At 41.2% G+C, this 21,105-nt stretch overlaps 1 protein-coding gene across 1 annotated transcript in view; it reads right to left on the bottom strand.

Annotated features, from left to right (window-relative positions):
* LOC310823252 (protocadherin-15-like) overlaps positions 1-21,105 on the bottom strand; it is a gene marked incomplete at both ends in the record, with an annotated part of 133,145 nt that overhangs the window by 72,349 nt on the left and 39,691 nt on the right. The window contains 10 exons of the mRNA XM_083696054.1: positions 1,446-1,539; positions 6,383-6,462; positions 6,648-6,780; positions 7,264-7,457; positions 10,305-10,454; positions 12,020-12,154; positions 14,496-14,702; positions 16,948-17,060; positions 17,278-17,386; positions 19,405-19,575. Of these exons, the coding sequence (XP_083552180.1) occupies positions 1,446-1,539; positions 6,383-6,462; positions 6,648-6,780; positions 7,264-7,457; positions 10,305-10,454; positions 12,020-12,154; positions 14,496-14,702; positions 16,948-17,060; positions 17,278-17,386; positions 19,405-19,575 (1,386 nt within the window). The remainder of the gene's footprint in view (positions 1-1,445; positions 1,540-6,382; positions 6,463-6,647; positions 6,781-7,263; positions 7,458-10,304; positions 10,455-12,019; positions 12,155-14,495; positions 14,703-16,947; positions 17,061-17,277; positions 17,387-19,404; positions 19,576-21,105) is intronic.

Here is a 21,105-nt window from a genome sequence, read left to right as displayed (position 1 = left end):
TTTCACTTGCAAAAAGTATCCCTATAACTTGTTTACATTCCAATGATCATTCTGCTGTAACTAACAATGTATCCATTAGTTACCCCTGCAGGAAGTGAAACAAGCATAGATACATTTAATAACAAAACTTTCTATATATTTTATCCACTGTCCATTGAAGAGAACCTTCTTAAAGAAGATGAAGAAGAATCTGACGCTGAGCTGTGAACAGTTTTTTAGACTGGCTAGTTGAGAAGAAACACAACATTGACTTCAAAGTCATTGAGAATAGCATTTTTTATAAATCCTAACTTTTATGGAACAATTAAGATTGGGAAAGGGGAGGTGTATGGTTTAAGCAGTTATGCTGGACTATGAGCTGGGTTGAACTGCTATGTGAATGACCCTTCTCTGGTGCCTGGTGTGGGACACAGAGTTCACGTCGGCTAACAATGTATTCACTGGGATGGTTAAGAAGATCAGGCGGAGGGCCGGGACAAACAATTATGCCTCGATAACAGCAGAGGACATGACACTCTTGCAGAACTCCGATGCAGACCAATGCCTACACTTTCTACCTCCACCCCAAAAGAAAGTTCAGCTCCATGGACAGTGTCTCGTTTAGCCGTGAGCCAATGGGTGTTAATCACCCCAGTAAACTGTTGCTCTGGCTCTGCAAGGACATTGGCACATCAGTGATCTATACTAATCACTGTTTTAGAGCCACAACAAATCAGCAACCGACGCCAGACTGGAGGCTTCAGAGATCATGTCAGTGAGTGGGCACAGGTTAGAAAGTTCTCTTAAGATCTACTGGAAGCTGTCACTAATGAGTAGGGAGCGATGGAGCAACATCTTAAGAGGTGGTGAAGAAACACAGGCAGCAGCACCAGAGAAGTGAGGATGAATGTCTGAAATTACATCATTGGACATGTACTTTAATAGTTGCACCATGAATGGCGATGTGCAAATTAATGTACACCACAAATAGTAGTGCGGGACTGACCGGGCACTCTGTTACTCTGTTGCTAGGCTAATAAAAATCATTCTTATTTCTTGTCAAATGTCTACCGTACTAAAGCAATAACACAATAACATAATAAGGTAGTCAGTAGCTAGCTTAAAACTTGCCATGCCAATCATATTTATTTGACCACGTGTTCCAGAACTATCAACAAAGCTGCATCCTTATTTTCATTGAACTTTTTGAACCAACCTGCGTTCCTAACAATGCTGATAGTTGCATGAACTACTTAACCAGTGCATAAACCAGTACAATCTATCATGAAAAAAACCCACAGGATTTTAGCTTTCGGTGTAAACTCGTGGATATTGTAACGGCTGTGATGGTCGATGGCATGTGACGGCATCATAGCCTTTCCAATATCAACAATATAGCACACCCTTGGGTGTGTTATTGCTTAAGTAAGAATCAGCCTTTGTTTGAACACAGGAGTCTCTCTTACCCCGCCTGGGTTGCCATCGGACGCTGTGACAATCAGAAGGTACTGGTCAGTGGTCTCTCTGTCCAGAGGCTTCCCAAGAATCAGCAGGCCGATACTGTGGAGGTAGGGAGGGAGGGAGGAATAACGGGAGGGAGAGATAGATGCGGGGAGAGAGAGATGGAGGGAGAGAGGGAGAGACATCAACAAACAAAACAGTAGCGTGAATAAAGAAATCCACATACAATATACTGAACATCCATCCATTATTTCATCTATACTTAGAAGAAATCTGGGGTGGATCCTACAGTACTTCAATAACTCTCTTTCCTCTCTGAGTTTATTTCTTCCCTTTCATAAATCTGAAGGCTTGCCTTAGTCCTCCGATAACCTAGATTCCATCATATACAGTATCACATAACTGTATCTGATATGTTCACTAAGGGGTAGTCAATAAGGGAAGACAGATGGTTATGGATAGGAATCCACCTCCAGTCTTTACAGGCTGTTCTGTTAGAGAGAGAAAAACAAGACATGCATATGCTATAAATCCTACTCGTAACCCTTGGATATCACACATCAGGCGTACATGCAAAATAGGCTAAACACAACAGCTTATAAACACAAAACTCTCCTTATTTCCTTTCATTTCCACTCAAAACTCTTCTCTCAACCCCTCAAAACAAGCAGGACAGACCACAGTGCTTGGGCAGTTCCAAAAACACTTGAGAAAATTACTCTCATTTTCACTAATAAAACAGGGCGTCATAGAGGAAAACACAAAAAGATAAGCCCTCATTTAAAACAAATACATGAGCCCTCAGTTCCTAATTTAAATCCTAATGACGTAGAAATCAAAAAGCCAAGATAGCAGACTTTTGTATGACAATAATAGAAGCCGCAGCAGCCCTACATGTTCTCAGAAAGCAATTAATCTAAAAGCAACTTATTGAATTACCTTTGTGTGAATTTGTGAACAGACACACTCACACACACACACACACACACACACACACACACACACACACACACACACACACACACACACACACACACACACACACACACACACACACACACACACACACACACGCACTAAACAGCAGTCGATTAATGCCTGATGTTTTTACATTTCCCTTCTGTTTGCCTTCTTTCCCAAATCTGTAATTTAAAGCTCCTGTGGCCAGGCAGTCCAGACCTGGCCTCGTTCCCACTTCCTCTTCCTGTATGACCTATACAAGGAAATCCAGCCATGTAGAAATTTGACAATTAAATTGTTATAAGCTCGATTTAAGTCAGCCATTTTCTTAGCCGACCATAACTTGTGTGTGTTCAAAGTTATGGTCGGCACATTTTCCTCTCCACAGCTGGTTGAACTGTGGTTCAGGAGGTCAAGAGCAACGTCTCTCTCAACAACATAAACATGCTGATGATAATAGTGATGATGATGATGATGATGGTGATGATGGTCTATGCCTCTCACCCCTGCTGCAAGTCATGATCCCTGTAATGGTCGTTTATGATAGTAGCCAGCCCTATAGCCTCTCAGAGGAGCCCACAGTAAGAAAGAAAATAGAAATGGCATCTTGTTAACAGCACAGTCCAGAGCAAGCAGGCAGAGTGTTGGAAGGATGTAAGTAATCCTAGGCTCATATCTCAACATGGCATAGTTTATGGGCTATTTCATCTTTTTTCTCTTCTATCGTATTTGTAATGGTATATTCACCCCTAAATTAGTTTTTTCTGTAAAATGTGGTCTCTGGTAACTGCGATAGTTAGCTGGGGGTTGGGGTCAGTTTGGATTTAAAGTTACTCAATGCAAGACATGAATTGATTTGAATTTCTGATTTGAAAATGGCTTCTGACTTTGATCTGGTCTATGGAATCTGAGGTCTGTGTATTTGCTACCTGTGATGTGACCAGCTAGGCCTCTCAGCACTGACCTGTCCTGCTCCTAACTAAAACTGTGAATAGATCTGAGCTAGCAGAATGGAGCTCTTCCCAAGCCCTCAGCCCTCCGGGGAAGCTGCCCCATTTAGAGGGAGTTATAGACTAGAGAGCCCATTATTCATATTAGCTGTATCAAACCAACACCATATGTGGCCTGAATCACTGAATCTGAAAATGCAGCCATGCACAAAAATCTCCAACGCAACACACCACAACACACCGCAATGCACCGCAATGCACCGTCAAACCCTTTGGAGATGTGGCGGTTGAGAAATGAGAGAGCAGAAAAGGGCTACATATCTCGCATACTCATCAAGCATAAATTACCAGCTAATTATCCTTCCATTCATCATGTCCCTCTATCTGCACCTGCTGGGGGGTATACTGTAGGGGTATATCATATTTATAACTGTGATCTAATGTAATATGTCTGCCCTTTAAAGGAGTCACCACCACTGCCACTCAGCAATATGTATTTTTTTTTAAATCATATCTGCTTTGGGAGAGATTATTGCCACAACAACAACAACAACAGCTGTCTCCAATCCTGTAGAAAATGTGACAGTGTCTCCTCTAACTGCTGCCACCGTGTCTCTGCATAGTAATCATCCTCTCCATAAAACAAACTGCTCCAGCACTAAGAAAGCAGATTAAGAGTAAACAAACTAAACAATGCTGCAGAATACCTCCTCTTAACATAGCCAGGAGCAGAGAGAGGAAGAGCCTTGTGTTTTGAATCTCTCCACATCCTTCCTTCTCCCTTCATTGCACGGGAGGTCGCTCACTTATTTACTTGTTTATTTAAGGGACAGTAAACAGTGGTTGGCCATGTAAATATTTAATGTTGTCTCTCCGCCCTTCTCTCCTCCTCTCCCATCCCTCACTCTGACAGGCTGTATCGGTGGTGGGCAGCTGATGATGATTTTATCTTCTTTCTGGTTGTTTGAAGTGTCTCCTCCTCCTCCTCCTCCTTATCTTCCCTCTCTTTTTTCATACAGTGGTCTGTGTAGGGTACCACTCAGCCGTGCTGGAGGCCTGTGTAGGTCTGTGGAGGGTACCACTCAGCCGTGCTGGAGGCCTGTGTAGGTCTGTGTAGGGTACCACTCAGCCGTGCTGGAGGCCTGTGTAGGTCTGTGTAGGGTACCACTCAGCCGTGCTGGAGGCCTGTGTAGGTCTGTGTAGGGTACCACTCAGCCGTGCTGGAGGCCTGTGTAGGTCTGTGTAGGGTACCACTCAGCCGTGCTGGAGGCCTGTGTAGGTCTGTGTAGGGTACCACTCAGCCGTGCTGGAGGATAGAGGACTATCTGCTACTAGTCATGCTATTGTTCTACATCAAAGCAGAACTGTATCCATTCCATATAAGAGTATACACACCAAACATACACATAAAAGTGAAACTGCTAGTTAAATAGCATAACTGGCAGTTAACCTTTCCTCAACAAGTCTGATGTTGTCTTTTGCATTAACAGTCCTTTGGTGAGTCCAACTACTTGATCCATCGCCAACTTTAAAAAGCCTCCACAAAACCCTACTGGCCCCTGGGAGAGCTGTGAATGTCTGAACATTCTCTTATCAAACCATAATAATGTAGGTCATTCGAGAAGGCAACTAAACCATGAAATAAGGCCACATTGCTACCATAGGTGCTTGTTAGGATAATTTAGCCTAAATGTCTGACTGAAATTGTAAAATGAACTGCTTTGATATTTAATATAGGCTACTGTAGGACTAAAAGGCTTTGCCAAAAGCTATTCTGCTTATCAAAATTTAAATAATGAATCTACTGTACTGTATCTATCATCATATCATGCTGCTTATTTAACCATTACACATTCAGTATCTGTTAACCATACCTGTGTAGTACCTACGTAATTAGCAAGAGCATTGTATTGACATGCTGTTACAGGGTACAGCAATTGGTATCAGTAATTGGTTCGTAATTGCATATTATCAGGTGGTTTGGAATTCCCACTGTTAGAGCCTATCCGGCCCATGATATATTAGACAACATACACATGGCTACATCCATTCATAAAACGTGCCATTGTTTATGTCATTACCTAGCAATGCACACTACTACTACTTCTACTACTACTACTACTACCACTACTACTATTACTATGACTACTACTACTACTACTACGACTACTACTACTACTACTGCTCCTACTACTCCTACTACTCCTACTACTGCTCCTACTACTACTACTACTACTACTACTACTACTACTACTACTCCTACTACTCCTACTCCTACTCCTACTACTACTACTACTTCTACTACTACTACTACTACCACTACTACTATTACTATGACTACTACTACTACTACTACGACTACTACTACTACTACTGCTCCTACTACTCCTACTACTCCTACTACTGCTCCTACTACTACTACTACTACTACTACTACTACTACTACTACTCCTACTACTCCTACTCCTACTCCTACTACTACTACTACTACTACTACTTCTACTACTACTACCACTACTACTATTACTATGACTACTACTACTCCTACTACTACTACTACTCCTACTGCTCCTACTCCTACTCCTACTACTACTACTTCTACTACTACTACTACTACTCCTACTGCTCCTACTACTGCTCCTACTACTACTCCTACTGCTCCTACTACTGCTCCTACTACTACTACTCCTACTCCTACTACTACTACTACGACTACTACTACTACTTCTACTACTCCTACTCTTATTACTACTACTACTACTACTACTACGTAAGTTGATGATAAAAATGTCATAACACATGGCCTCAAGTAGGCCTTAAGTAATTGGAATAAAGACTTGTACACGTGTAATAACACAACTATTCACCTCCATAAACTATGTAATTACTTGATTACTATGTAACCACTTGTCAATAAAATATTATTAAAGTAATTATAGTGTCATCACAAAGGCATGGGGGCAACTTGAAAGTGTTTCGCCCATTACCCTGTATCTTATCAGGGCTTTTATTTCGGGAACTAATGATCTTACGTTTCAGAGAGGTTGAAGATCTGCTGGGAATCGCCACTGTTGATGCGGTATGTGATTGGATCATTCTCTCTGTCAGTGGCCTATAGCAACAGAGGAGAGGAATCATGTGAGCCAACATCTTTTTCAATATGGTCCCTGCTGGCATCATACCCACAACCCAATCATCACTAGTGCAATGCTCTACCAACTGGGCCAAACAGAATAACCTGATGTTAAACCAGTGCCTAGGGGTGTAAGTACATGAGCATTCCTGTGTCTCCCTCACCTGTAGGTTGAGCAGGATGGCTCCGAGCCTCATTGCCTCACTGACCTCCAGGCTGTAGGTGAACAGGGGGAAGCGAGGTGGACTCTGGTTGTTGGGGGGCAACACCTCAATGTATACCGTGGTGATGGAGCTCCTGTGGAGGACAGAGGGGGGCACTGTGAGATTGGAGGAGCGGCTGGTAATATTGGAAATACAATACTGTGATCACAAATCTCAATCAACTCATGCCATAATAATTATTTCATGATAAACTGGTGGAAAATAAAGAGAATTGTGAGACAAAGATGCCTTTGAAATGTCTGAGAGAAAACAAGGCCATATGCCGCTTGAATTCATAAAATCCCGCCTTGTTAGTCTGTCAGACTAATTATACTTTTATTTCACCTCATCAGACCCCTTAAGAAACATGACTTTGTACAGTTCATACATTCAGTAAAGAGTAGGATCGTTTCATATGAGCCAAACAGTGTTGTATGGATAAATGGTTGAATTAGACAATGAGTGAATGAGGGAAACAAATTAATACACAAGTCACTGAATAAGTTAGACAATCAATAACTGAGTGAACAACTTAATGAGTGAATGAACAGATGAAATCTGAAGGAATGTATTGTGCCTTTTCTGTGTCTCTGGGGCGTTGTCCGAGGCCCTGACAGTCAGAGCGTAGGACCTCCCCACCATCAGGGCAATGCCAGGGCCGATGGTAATGCGCCCTGTACGATTGCTGATGATGAAATCTCCTTGGGCGCCTGCCAGAATCTCGTATGTCACCAGGCCATTCAGACCGTCGTCTCCATCTGCTGCCGTCAGCTGAGAGAGAGAGAGAGAGAGAGAGAGAGAGAGAGAGAGAGAGAGAGAGAGAGAGAGAGAGAGAGAGAGAGAGAGAGAGAGAGATTTCAACATTAGACTTCAGTATTCCCCTAGGTTTCTTTATTAGCTGGGGGCAAGGGGCACCCAAAGCAACAATCAGAGCTGTTAAAACCGCCAGTCATTGGAGTCATTGGATTATTTGTTTATTGAACCAATTGAGTACCAATTGTTTAGAGGTAGGGGCAACCATGTTACGTAGGGATCTACATGCCAGTGTTATGGATGGTGAAATGTTGCAGGTTATTTTAGTACACTATTAACTTTTAAGTGTGTAACCTGTGTTATGTGTTATGTGACCCATGTTATGTGTACAGGCAGTATTGACTGACATTTAACAAATGGTGTGCATGCTGCGTAATGTTTACAGAACAATTGACCTTTTACGAATAGGTATGGTAAACAACTTGTACACCCTTCTAAATATTGATGCTAAATGACCTTTTATGAATGTACCGTACTGTACGCATGTGAATGATTAATTTATGACACTATGGGGACCAATGAACAAGTCTATTGTAAAACATGTTGACATTAAACTACGGCTGCAATAATCAAGTATTCTGTTAATTATTCTGATGATTAATCAGTAATCAGATTGAAAAGACTTGCAAAACACTGCTTTTTTAAATGTTTTATTGAGAATAAATAATAAATTAGGTAGGCAATAGCCTTTGCAGCTTAGAACCATTGACATATGCTTATGCTTAGAACCAGAAAATGTTTTAGTGCATGTAATTTTCAGCATTAAAAACGCAAACAAAAGAAGTCCAAAAGAAAATACTTATGTAGGGCCAAATACAAAACACTATGTTTTAAGTTAGATATTCAGAGTTGTCAAAAGCCAAAAAAGACAAGAAATTCGATTCAGCACGATAAGTCTAAATCTGACCCATGCACTGACAGGGTTTTCCATCACACTAAGCTTTGACTCCTGCTACAATAGCTTTGTTGGACTACTGTACTTCAAACAACATAGGCTACATTCAACATTGGGCATGTTGTTTGTTTCTCTTAAACAGCCGAATACTTATTCCTCAGAGGGGTATTAGACCTTATAGTGGACTGTTTAAAGAATAATAGTACATTAAGTGCATTTACTTGAATGGAAACTGCTGCACATTCCAACTTTCAGACATTTTGATACATTGCTTTATGTTACTACCACATATTTTTTTTCTCGTCCCCAAAACTATTGCAAAAATAGATTTAAATCTATTGCCATCGTGTGAAAATAAATTTTCACACAATCTGTTTTAATGTTTTAATATTTCTAAAAATTGGCCAATATTTAGTCTGTCACCACTCAAGTAGATGGGTCAAACTGCTTTGAGAAATATTCAGTAATGGCAGAGAAATGATGATAGGAACAACAGCCATTTTCAAGCAACTTGACATCGTGTCTCATAATAAATTCCGTTTTTCATTATTCCTTTTTTATTTTTCCTGATTTCCATTTTTTCGTTTTATTTTTCCCTGTTGCATTACCTTAATTAGATTTATCTACATAGGACTAGCATGGCTAATGCTCACTAACAGCTACACACATAAAGCTCTGCAGTTGGTGCACAATGCACACACATAAACACATACAGGACATTTATGCAAAATGATTGGGATTCTGCAGGGTAAAATAGCATCACAAATGTTTACTCTTAATAAAATAATTGCCATGGAGCAAATGATGATGTTTTCTTTCATTCATTCATTCATTCATTTCAATGCAATTTTCCATATTGACGAATTCCATGATTTTCAATGCTGCATTATCAACATAATTAAACACCCAGCCCTCCCCTCCTACCAATTAACTTGGATACCCCACTGTTTCTGACTCAGAGCACCCGCAGCTAGGCTTTAGCTCCATATCTGCAAGGTCTTGCTACAGCTAATCCAGGCTATAGAACCCTTCGCTTGTCATGGCCGTGGATGTCTGCACCAGCATCATAAACCTGAGTCCGGCTTATAAAAACGGTTAAGCGGTCATACTGGCCGCTCCGTGACCCCTGGCCTCATTCCGGCGGGGGCTGGTGGCTGATTTTTAAGACAGATTAAAGTTGACCTTTCAGTGTCTGACTCTTTTTTTGTGTGGACCAGTACTGAGCAGGCTGATTGACCATGAGATGGGAGATCATGCTCTGTCCACGAAATGACAGACGTTACTGAAGCTGATCCCCTCAACTAAAGCAGAGGTTTCACACACACACACACACACACACACACACACACACACACACACACACACACACACACACACACACACACACACTCACACACACACACACACACATACCCCATACACACACACACACACACACACACACACACACACACACACACACACATACACACACACACACACTTCCACAGCCATCAGCCCTTCAAACAAATCAAAACATAATCATCATTGAACTAAACAGACTCTGAAAGCCATTCATGACCAGAAGCCACAAACCTGATTCCTGCTGAAGCCTTCCAGAGGGATTTAGAGTTACGACAGTCACAATGGGAGACTGTTAATCTATGCTCTATGGTCATGTCTGTTGACTTACCCTAGTGAATTACCTAGAGTCATGATGCCCCTGGATCTATTGAGTATATTGTATTTGAGGTCTGCCACTGTGGTAAGAAAGTGTTTTCGAGCCATGACTGCTGATCAAAGAAAGTGGACTGTTCTTGGGTTGTAATTGTTGACCCATGTCCCTGGATTGTTAGAGAGAGAGAGAGAGAGAGAGAGAGAGAGAGAGAGAGAGAGAGAGAGAGAGAGAGAGAGAGAGAAAGATTGATCACCTGTAGTACTGTCTCTCCAGGCTGCATGTCAGTGAAAACCTCCACACTGTAAGATACTTCGGCGAAGGTCGGTGTGTTGTCGTTAGCGTCAATAACCAAGATGTTGACGGTCACCGGCGTGCTCTGCTGTACTCCATCTGTAGCCACCATCTTTGATGTTGAAGATCAGGACAGAAAGGAAAAACATTAAGTTCATATGTATATGACTGAGAACACATACACATTTAATATCTATAGTGAAGAAAAAATACACAATTTATTTGGCTACATACTATTACCCTTACCACCTACCAGATAGTGATTGTTAAAATTGTAGCTGCCGTCATAGTTACATTTATTAAATGACTGACTTGACACCAATAACAAATGTGCCACCCACCAGTTTGTTAATATTCCTACACCGATGCAGGGTGATAACCAATTAGAAGGACTGAGTCAGAAGCCTGCTATTGAGATCCTAAGTTTGATATTTCCATCTGGCCAATCTCAGGACCCAGATCAAACCATTACTTTTTTTCTCTGCAGAAAAAGAAACCCTGGATCTCCATAAATGTATACGTAGGTTTGTTCCATCCATCTTCCCTCTCGAAACCTGACCTACGTAGATCTTGTTCATGAAATGGATTCAAGCAAAATTAATTAAAAGTGGTTAAACAAAAGTGGTATGTGATGGACAAAGAGTGATGTGTAAAACATCTCTACTGATGAATCCAGGACCAAAATGACTGTAGAACAGCAACACTAGACACATATTTTTTAAACAATTCACACGGTTGTGACTCTGGAATATTAATTTAATACAGTAAGTACTCTGAAAGAGATAGAGGGGCTTTAAAAGAGAAGAGGAGTAGAAATCCTGCCTTAAGGCCAAAGTGAAAACCTCAAGCTCCTTATTATGTGTGGTGCTTCTCAACGTGATACACACACACACACACACACACACACAAAGAGACAAAAGAACAGGCAAGAATAATAAGTAAAAAGAGCAGCCAGCAACACAGATCTACGGAAGCCTTGAAGCATAAAGTAAAAAAATAAACCGTAGAGCCATTAAGGTTATGTTGTTTGGACCACTAAACAAGTTACAACCATGGACAATGTTTAAGCTATAGTCAGGACATTTGGTACATATTTGCAGCCCCTCATGAGCAATAACTTTCTTATAAGGACCTATACAATTTCAGTACTCCATCATTTGTGGGGGACAACATGATTACTGTAGACACATTTTAACATGTGTCTGCAGTAATGTGTGTAATAAAGGCTACAGGAGCCCATTCATGGCCCATCCATCAACCCATTCGAAAGGCTATTGCCAAATGAATACAGCAGGCTAAATCCAATTGCCTTGCACATGTTCTTTCTTGTCTTTAAATCTACCCTAAAAGTTCACAAATCCAACTCAAAACTATTCTCTTGAATTATCCAAATAAAATAAAAAAACAGCAATCCTGGGAATTGTTCTATAACAGATATAACGTTTTTTTTGGGGGGTCAAAGACCAGATCAAAGCCCAGAAAAATAAAACAAAGCCTTTGAAGCTACAACAGAAAATCTGAAAGAATGAAGGCTACCCAACTTGTTGTAGTCCTAATAGACGTGGATGCTGCAGTTGTGGTACTACTCAGGTCGTATAATATCTACAAGATCTGGGAGTTCTAAAGGAAGTGAGTGCAGGAGTGTAATCATATCTAGTAGAGTGCTATGAAGAGTACCGTGAAGGTGTAGGTCATCTGCTTTTCCCTGTCCACTGGTTTCAGCAGCCTCAGATAGCGGGTTAGCCCTGTCGGGGTCAGGGCAAAGATCGCTGTGTAGTCATCCAGATTAATCTTCACCATGGGGTCTTTTGTCTTTTAGGAAAAAAGATATTCAAAAAGAAAGTGTGTTACCATGGTGACCAGGTGGTCATGTTTATAAGCTTCAGCTGTGCCGCAGAGGGAAAAAAAATATATCAGAGGAGGGAAGATGTTAAGAGTGGCCGAGCACGGAGGACAAGGAAACATGCAGTCGTACTTCAGAAAGGATGATGGCATTTTTACATTACTTTGCTGTTTTTTGTATCTGTTCTTAGTACAAGGAATACACAGAAACCTGATGTTTCAATAGTCTCTAACCTGTCCTCTAGTCACAGTCTCTAACTGGTAGGGATTGCTGACAGTAATGTCTCTACCTCACTATGACACTAGTCGTCCCTAACGGAGCGGAGGTCCACAGGCACATGTGACACTTTATGATAAAATAACTCTAGCGCTGTGAAACCCATGTCCCCCTCATTCCCTGACTTCCTAAAGGTCTGTTTTTAACATCATAATGTTGTTGCCATTTCAAAAACACACGTAGAAAAAACCTTTTAGCGTTTTCATGACTACCACAACTTTTTTTGATAGCTAACATCTCCAAGTCACACCCCACATTTGACCAGTGTTTTTTTACACTTCAGTTACACCAATTATGTCTGTCAATATGTTATATTCAATATGTAAGTTTTGTGTAAGTATGTTTAAAATGCAAAATGTGATATGTGATATTCAAATTATTCTAAAGTCCTAATTAAACACAAGCTGTTCATTATTTTTTGCATGGTATTGATCTAATTCTAATATTATTCCAAGGTGTGATTTCTGCCACTAGGTTAGAGACTATTGAAACATCAGGTTTCTGCAATGTTTGATGATGAGCATCAAATGACAACCTTAAGTCAACGTTGAGAAATAACCATCACATAACAACATGCTACAGAGCTCCAGCGTTTGTATTTTGACGTTTAAAAAACATTCAAAAACACAACCAACACTATCACAACCATTGTAAAACATCAGTTTGGTTATATTTTTGACTGTTGCACAACTCTGACACAATCTAAAATGCCCATGGGGACATCAGGTTGGGTTGATAGGATGATTAATGCATGTCGATGAGTCCCGTCCTATTTGCTAAACATCTGCATTGCTTTGTCTATTGATTCTGTTATCTATGTTAAAGTCCCATTTGATGTATTAACCTCTTCCAGAACACAGAGAAAGAGAGTGAGAAGAGAGAGACAGAGAGAGAGTGAGATAGAGGGAGAGAGAGAGAGAGAGACAAAGTGAGAGACAAAGTGAGAGAAAACGAGAGGAAGAGACTAAAATGAGGGAGATTAAGTGAGAAAGAGAAGGAGAAGGAAAGAGAGATAACGTGGGTTAGAGGAATCTCTGTGGAGGAGTTGATCTGTTGCGTGTCATCTGAGGAAATGAATAATACAGCCTTTTCAACATCATAAACACAGAGTGAAATATCCCAGTGACAGAAACACAAACAACTCAAGCAAAAGCTGCTGCACTCGCTTTTAACATCTTCTGGTGTGTCGGCATCTTGTCTCAATGTGAATTTTCACCCATTAGATGCAGTTGAGGTACTTTGAAAACCCATTCAGAGAACCCCTGTCAGCACCTGAAATTGTGCATTCAGGTGCCGCAACCTCTGTAAGGGAGTGGCACAAACACACGCACACACACAAAAAGCAGACATGCACACGCACTAACATAACATACTGTATACGTATATCTCTGATGTTATTCCTCATCAATAAGGTAGACAAAATGTTCTGCGTGACTAAAAATCACGCACACACGGAGAATATAAGGAAAGTGATTATTAGTAGGAGAGAAGAAAAGCCAAGTGAAGCAATAGAAAGAGCTGTAAGATAGGCATCATGCACCTAGAACAGGGGTGTCACACATCACACAGGAGAGTACACCCAGAGGCACACTTCTAGTTACCACAGCACCCAAACCATCCTGTTACCTACAGGTGTTTCACCAGGTAGCAGCTACAACAGGGAGACAAAACATTAGTGGTTTGACTAGAGGACGATTTACCATCCCTGCATGACATTGAAAAACATTCATTAGGTACATATGTTTATCTTGCTAGGCTCCCCTGGCTCTGTGTCTGTATGAAATTAGCGACACACGGAATTGACTTGTATAACCACTGAGTGTGTGTGTGTGTGTGTGTGTGTGTGTGTGTGTGTGTGCGTGTGTGCATGTGTGTGTGTGTGTGTGTGTGTGTGTGTGCGTGTGTGTGTGTGTGTGTGTGTGTGAGTGTGTGTGTCCGTGTGCATGTGCATGTGCGTGTGTGTGTATGTGTGTGTGTGTCCGTGTGCATGTGCATGTGCGTGTGTGTGTGTGTGTGTGTGTGAGAACACACTACCTCCTCAATATCATTATCCAGGGCTATGATGCCCAGGGGACCGGTGAGGTTGGCACTGCCCGAGATGGTGGTTCCTACTGGAGAGGACTCACTGACATAGCCCTGGTAGGTGGCAAACTGGAAGTATGGAGCCTGGTTGTTCTCGTCCAGGATTTCAATGATAAGGTCAGCGTAGGTCGGCAGGGGATGACCATTGTCTTGTTCAGCCTACAGCAAGGAGATTAAGAGGAGGAATTGTATTATTTCTTATGCAACCTTTATTATAGGATTGAGGTATGTGGACTTCTTTTACAAGGTTTGAAATAATAACATTTCAATTCAGTAGTTTGTTTCTCAAACGCTTGAAAGCATTTATGGAACATCTCACAAATAGTTCATATTTTTGGATTATTATGTCTTGCCAAAAATGTTCTGAGAGGGAGAGAATAATGCGTGCCTTGCGTATCATCTTTCTGGGCTTCTGGACCAGTAGAGAGGAATGGAAGGTCTATCTACTCTTTTCAACAACAAGTGCTGTACAAGGAGGACCTATTCCATCTAAGAGCTTTCAGCACTTTCGTATCGCAAATATTGTATCATGTTATTTTTTGAAGTGGATAAATCCTGTTGAATTCAGCCATAGAACGGATAATTTGACATGCATTGATACGGCCGCAGCTGACACCCGCCCGTATATGTCTCTTGTTGTGCTGTCAAGCAAGCTGGGCGCTACAAGATTCCGAGGCTCCGCCCACTCCGTCAGTATCGCCAGCGTGGATCCGGATTGGATACGTCCCAACCAGCGCGAGCTGTGTGAACTTTTGCAAGCTAAATGTACACTTTTATGGGAAAATTTTTCTTTTTAACAGTAACCCAGCAACTGAAAGACACACAAAACCTGCAAGCTTTTTTCTCAACCCTTTGAACACCATCTTGGTGTTTGTGTAATGGACTGAAATGGAGTAATGGACTAATGGTGTAATGGACTTGGTGTTTGTGTAATGGACTTGGTGTTTGTGTAATGGACTCAAATGCGATGATACTGTATCTTACTCTGTGTCACACCAACACTGGAGCATCAGCCTGCACATTATATCCATCATTTAATATTTTCCAGAGTAGTCGGAATGGAATGAGAATATGCAGGCTCCCTCATCCATCCAACCTCACACAACAGTAACAAACCATGTGCCTCAGTTGGCATTTATACTGTTACCTTACACCACACACCAATGTGAAACTAGACCCTCACTCTGATAAGAACTCACCAAGTGAGACGTACTGTACATGTGCAGTCAGCCTGACATACTGCCGACATTCCTCATAAACATATATGTCACTGTTGCTTTGGCTGATGCATCTCAATTCATTGCAGTGAGGAAGGAGAAGGAGAGGGAGTGGGGGGACATCGGTTCAGTCTCTGACCTGAAACTAATAACGCACAGTAACTTGATTCAATTGGGTTTGTGTTGTGATTGTGGAGGGATATTATTGTCATACTTTTCCACAAGGAGAGGAATAGGCATTCCCTTTCTTCCTACATTCCTTCCTTTTTCTTCCTTTTTTTCTTTCTTTCATTCCTTACTCTCTCTCTTCCTTCATTCCTTCCTTCGTCCCTCCTTTCCTTCTTCTTTCATTTCATTAGTCTTTGTTCCTTGTTATTGTTTGTCTCTCCTGTCTTTCTCAAGACAATAGGGCATGTACTGTATGAATGTTATGATGTCAAAGCACCCAGCTTATTCTTATATTTACCACTAAAGGTGGAGAGAGAGAGAGAGAGAGGGGGGGGGGGGGTTAAATGTGTTCCCCAGAGGTTTGGCTCTTTAGTGATGTCCCGCTTTCTGGGAGGCAGTGGTAAATTACCTGTGTTCCACTGGCAGAACACATCGGGTTGCAGGAGACTCTCTGCCACCAAAAGTCACAGTTTATCACTCACTCTTCATACTCCAGCCCTGCCTATCTCTCATTCCTTCATCGCCCTTTTTCATTCTCTTCCACTCCCTAAATATCCTCTTTCCCTCTCTCTAACCTCTCCTCTCTCTTTGTCCATCCTCTCATTCCAGTCTCTTTAACTCACTTCTTTCTTCATTTCTTCCCTGCCAAAGAGACAATTGTCCGATCAGGATCAATAGTAGCAACCACAACACATGTATGGAGGTGGTGGTGAGCCTTGCAGCATAAGTGATAATGAACACAACTATAGGCTACTATAGTATAGTAGTGTAGTATACTACATTAAATCTTATTTCTCCTCCATTCATCTCTCTACGTCAGATTTCAATGCATTCCAGTAGCAGTAGGCATGTTTTCCTACACATCCTACATGTTTATTACAATGTATGGTATCAACAAGCTAAGCAAGAGCACTCTCCAGATCCAGATGCCAAACTCTCATTCTCCCTCTCCTTCAGTCTTTCCCTGCTGACATCCTCTTTCTCTCCGTGACTCAGATAAAGTTGTGGGTTTAGTTTACCTTGATGATGAGGGTAAAGGAGCGGTACATGTCTCTGCTGACAGGTTTCAGGAGACGTAGCTCTGCAGTTGTCTTGTTTAAAGAGAAATACTCTGGATATGTTGAGGGCTGACCTGGAACAGAGAACAAAACACCTATACATAACAACTTTGATAGAGCAGTGTTTGACTGCTTTGGTGTAAAAATTGAATTGGTATGGTTCCCACCACGGTATGGTTCCCTTTTCCAATTGTGCGTGTGTGTGTTTGTGTGTGTGTGTGTGTGTGCGTGCGTGCGTGCGTGCGTGCGTGCGTGCGTGCGTGCGTGCGTGCGTGCGTAGCAGGAACCTACCAACAAGGATGTAGAAAAGGATCTCTGGTCGATCAGAGGGGGGTTGGATGTTCCTGTCCATGTCCACAGCTCGGATTGGGGGGGTAACGTTCAGCGGGTTCAATTTGCTCTGAATAGAGGGAATGTGGAATCAGTAATCAAATGAACAAATCAGCCACATGTATTATGTTGGTATGTCCACCATGCAATTCTAGTCATTCTGATTGAAACTGAAACATTATAAAATACAATCCATTATATATACAATCTGCAATCTAATGTTAAATATATCCTAGCACGGTTAGTATCAGTCACCATCTACAATACACTGTTTACAGTACAGTGCACAATTACTAGTCTGATTATCTAATAGACTAGCTCTATTAGCTCTATTCCATCTCAGCATGCGCATAAATATGCCTAATAGTACTATATGTCAGAGCTAATCTGTTTGTTGTTCTGTAGGCTATATATCTGAATCATCTCTGAACCCTTGCTGCTACAGTAATAGACATCATCAGCACTACAGTAATTAGCTAGCACTGCACTTTCCTACCGTACTCACATATGGCTCATACAGTACAATAAGTGGGATGTACTTATTGGTTTGAGCTGCATTTCTTTAGTGGCTACCTGCATACATTAATAACACAGCTGGCCTAAATGCTGTGTGCTCAGCGGTTTGTGTTCTACTTCCCTGGTGTACCCACATATGGGTATTACAGGTACTGTATAACTTGTTTCTTAGTGATTTGTGCTATACTTCCCTAGCATACACAGGCACATGGGTAACAGCTCTCTCGCAGAATCCTTTCTTCAGGGGTGTATTTATATCCCTGGGCTCCAGCGTAATCCTTATTCCCCCACCACACATTCCTCCCCTTTCCCCCCTCCCCATACACTTTTACTATGTCTGGAGGTACACTAAATCAAATCCCTCTGGCTTTGTACAATGATGATTAGTTATAATACTCCCCTCCAGCAGCCATTATCATGAGGGCTCCAGAGCCTACATAATATCCCCCAATAGTAAACATCAATACAGAGCAACTTAATAATATGTGTCTAGTCATTGTAATTACTTACAATATACTCATAAATTATGGGGAGGAAAATCTCCTCATGGATACAAGGAGATAATGCTAATGTTATAGTTGTTGTGCAACTGGTAAAATAATAGGTTTGCAGATCAAAACGCAACAACAAGCAACAAAGACAAATGCGTTTAAAGCAATATACTAAAATGACTCGTAATCATACAGTAATAAGAATAAACATTTCTGGTCAAAACAAATTGCTTTGGAGGGATATAGCCTAATCAGTGGTCAGCAATAATAGGGAAAAAAGCCCAAATTGTTCCCAAACTGATGACAAAGTTCTGGTTTTGGGTACAAGTACTGTAACGCTTGGCAGCTCCCCTGGCCTGACCTTTTATCATGAATTGTACATTGTTCAGGCTCCTCCCAACAATGATCCAATGGCAATGAATCTCTTTGTCTCTATCTATTCCTACTGTTTAATGTATCAGTTTTTCAGTTTGCAACAGCCTCTAATCTTGTGTTGTTCTCTTTGTGCTTATCTGTCCGAGAGGCTAGTTTCACCAGACCAGAAAATGCCTTTAAATGACCATGCTGATACACATTGGCCAAGAGCACAGTGCCTCGCAGTACCTGAATGTGAGGTGTTTTTTTCTCAGTGTGATTTTGAAATTCTAACGATGCTGGGAAGGAAAGGGGTGGAGGGGGATATGGCTTTCACAACAGCTAAAGTATGTCTCAAAATGTATTTATGAGAATGTGACACAGGACTGACAACTGACACACAAACACAGACACACACTCAACGTTCCATGTGACAAAAGTCGTATTATCTTTCCTGCCAGGCTGTCCTGCTCCTGGCGCTCCATGGCACTTGTCTACTGCTGAGACTGATGACAGATCATCACCCATCTGGCTACCAGTCCAACCCTCAGTAGGAACAATTTTCAATATGTGCACACAAACACACACACACACACACACACACACACACACACACACACACACACACACACACACACATAAAGTACATACTCCATACCTCTGGTTCTAATAGACTGGGTGAACTAATGGTGATGTGTGATTCTGTTTCTGTTTCTGAGGTTCTCACCGGCTCAGTGAACTCAGGGATGATGGCACGGTAGGTGAGGGGGTTGCAGTCATGCGTGTTGTTGACCAGGATGCAGGGCAGGAACATGGGCCCCAGGTCATCACCATCCAGCACGTCAACCGTTAGTGTTGTCGTGACAGTCCGCCTGTTGGCAAAGTAGGGGGAGCGGTCCTGTGGGGTATAGCTATTGTTAACACCTTGGAATATCATCCACATCAATGTATATTTTTTTCTCAAAGAGAAACTACATTTATACATGAGATCACAGAAACAGTTAAAATACATACAATTATTGAGACATGCATATGCATGACCGCGCCTCAATATGTACAATTGCTTGCACTTTGCATTTAAAAAGGCAGTTCTGCCTATCATAATTTCCCCGCCGTTACTGAATATTTCTCAAAACCATTCGGCACATCTACTCAAGACTAAATATAGGCAGAGGCCAAATGTCATAAACATCTGTTCAGCTGTATTCATTAAAACATTTTTAATAGCAAAAGTTTTGCGGACAAATAATGAAAAACAATTAAAGAAAATAATACATATTTGTTGACCACTACAAATGTGTGTAACATAAAGCAGCTTTCATTAAAATCTATGTTTTGCAACTTCGCCATACCATGTTAAGTCAATAGGAAAAATGTCTATGCTAATACATGGTATCGAAACTGATGAAAACTCTTTTCACTGCAACACAAAATGTTACGCAGTTACAGTGTAATTCCAAGAGGTACACCTAATAATACATCAAAGAGCAAGGTCCAGGATTATTACAGGGTTCGAGAATAAGGTGTAATTTAATTGTTTAATGCTGAACCTACATTATAAAGATGTATAATGCTGCCATACATCTACGGGGAGAGATGTATAATTTTACAGTGCCTTCAGAAAGTATTCAAACCCCTTCACTTTTTCCCACATTTTGTTGTGTTATAGACTCAATTTAAAAATAGAGAATTTGCCATCAATCCACACACAATACCCCAGAATGACAAAGTGAAAACAGGTTTTTAGAAATTTCAGTACATTTATTGAAATTGCAAGACACAAATACCTCATGTACATAAGTATTCAGACCCTTTGCTATGACACTCCTAAAATTAGCTAAAATGCAAAAATGTCATCAACAAATCACTCAGTCAGTTGAATTGAGTCCATCGTAATAGGATAATAGTTCATGTAATTTTGGAATTAATATCTTTGTTTTTATAGGGTCTCTGATTTGCATAGGAATCAATTACACACTGTGTGGATCAGGTTGTCATTATAAACTGAGCGAATGGAGAGGAACAAAACTGCTCAGGAATGCGACCCTGAGGCCTGGGGAGACTTCCAAAAATCTACAAAGTTGAATGGTGGAGAGGAAAAAGCACAGTCAATGGGACAACATCATCTCACTCTACAAAATTGGTCTATAACCAAGTGGCCAAAAAGAATCCCTTAATGTAAAAAAATCTATCTCATATCCATAACTGTGTTTGCAACAATGAATTCAAGTGATACAGCAAAGAAAGTGGCTGGAAATGTGTTTATTTGGTTTTACTACAAAGCATGAAGTTTGGTGCAAATCCAGCACATGCAATGCAGTTTCCGCATCATCTCTCGTGTGAAGACTAGTGGTAGCTGCATCAAATTATGGGTATGTTTGTCACTGGCAGGGACTGGGGAGTTTGTCAGGATCAAGAGAAAATTATG

This window comes from Argentina silus (assembly GCF_951799395.1).
Source record: "Argentina silus genome assembly, chromosome: X".
Classification (NCBI taxonomy): Eukaryota; Metazoa; Chordata; class Actinopteri; order Argentiniformes; family Argentinidae; genus Argentina; species Argentina silus.
This window is presented reverse-complemented; position numbering and strand designations above follow the sequence as displayed.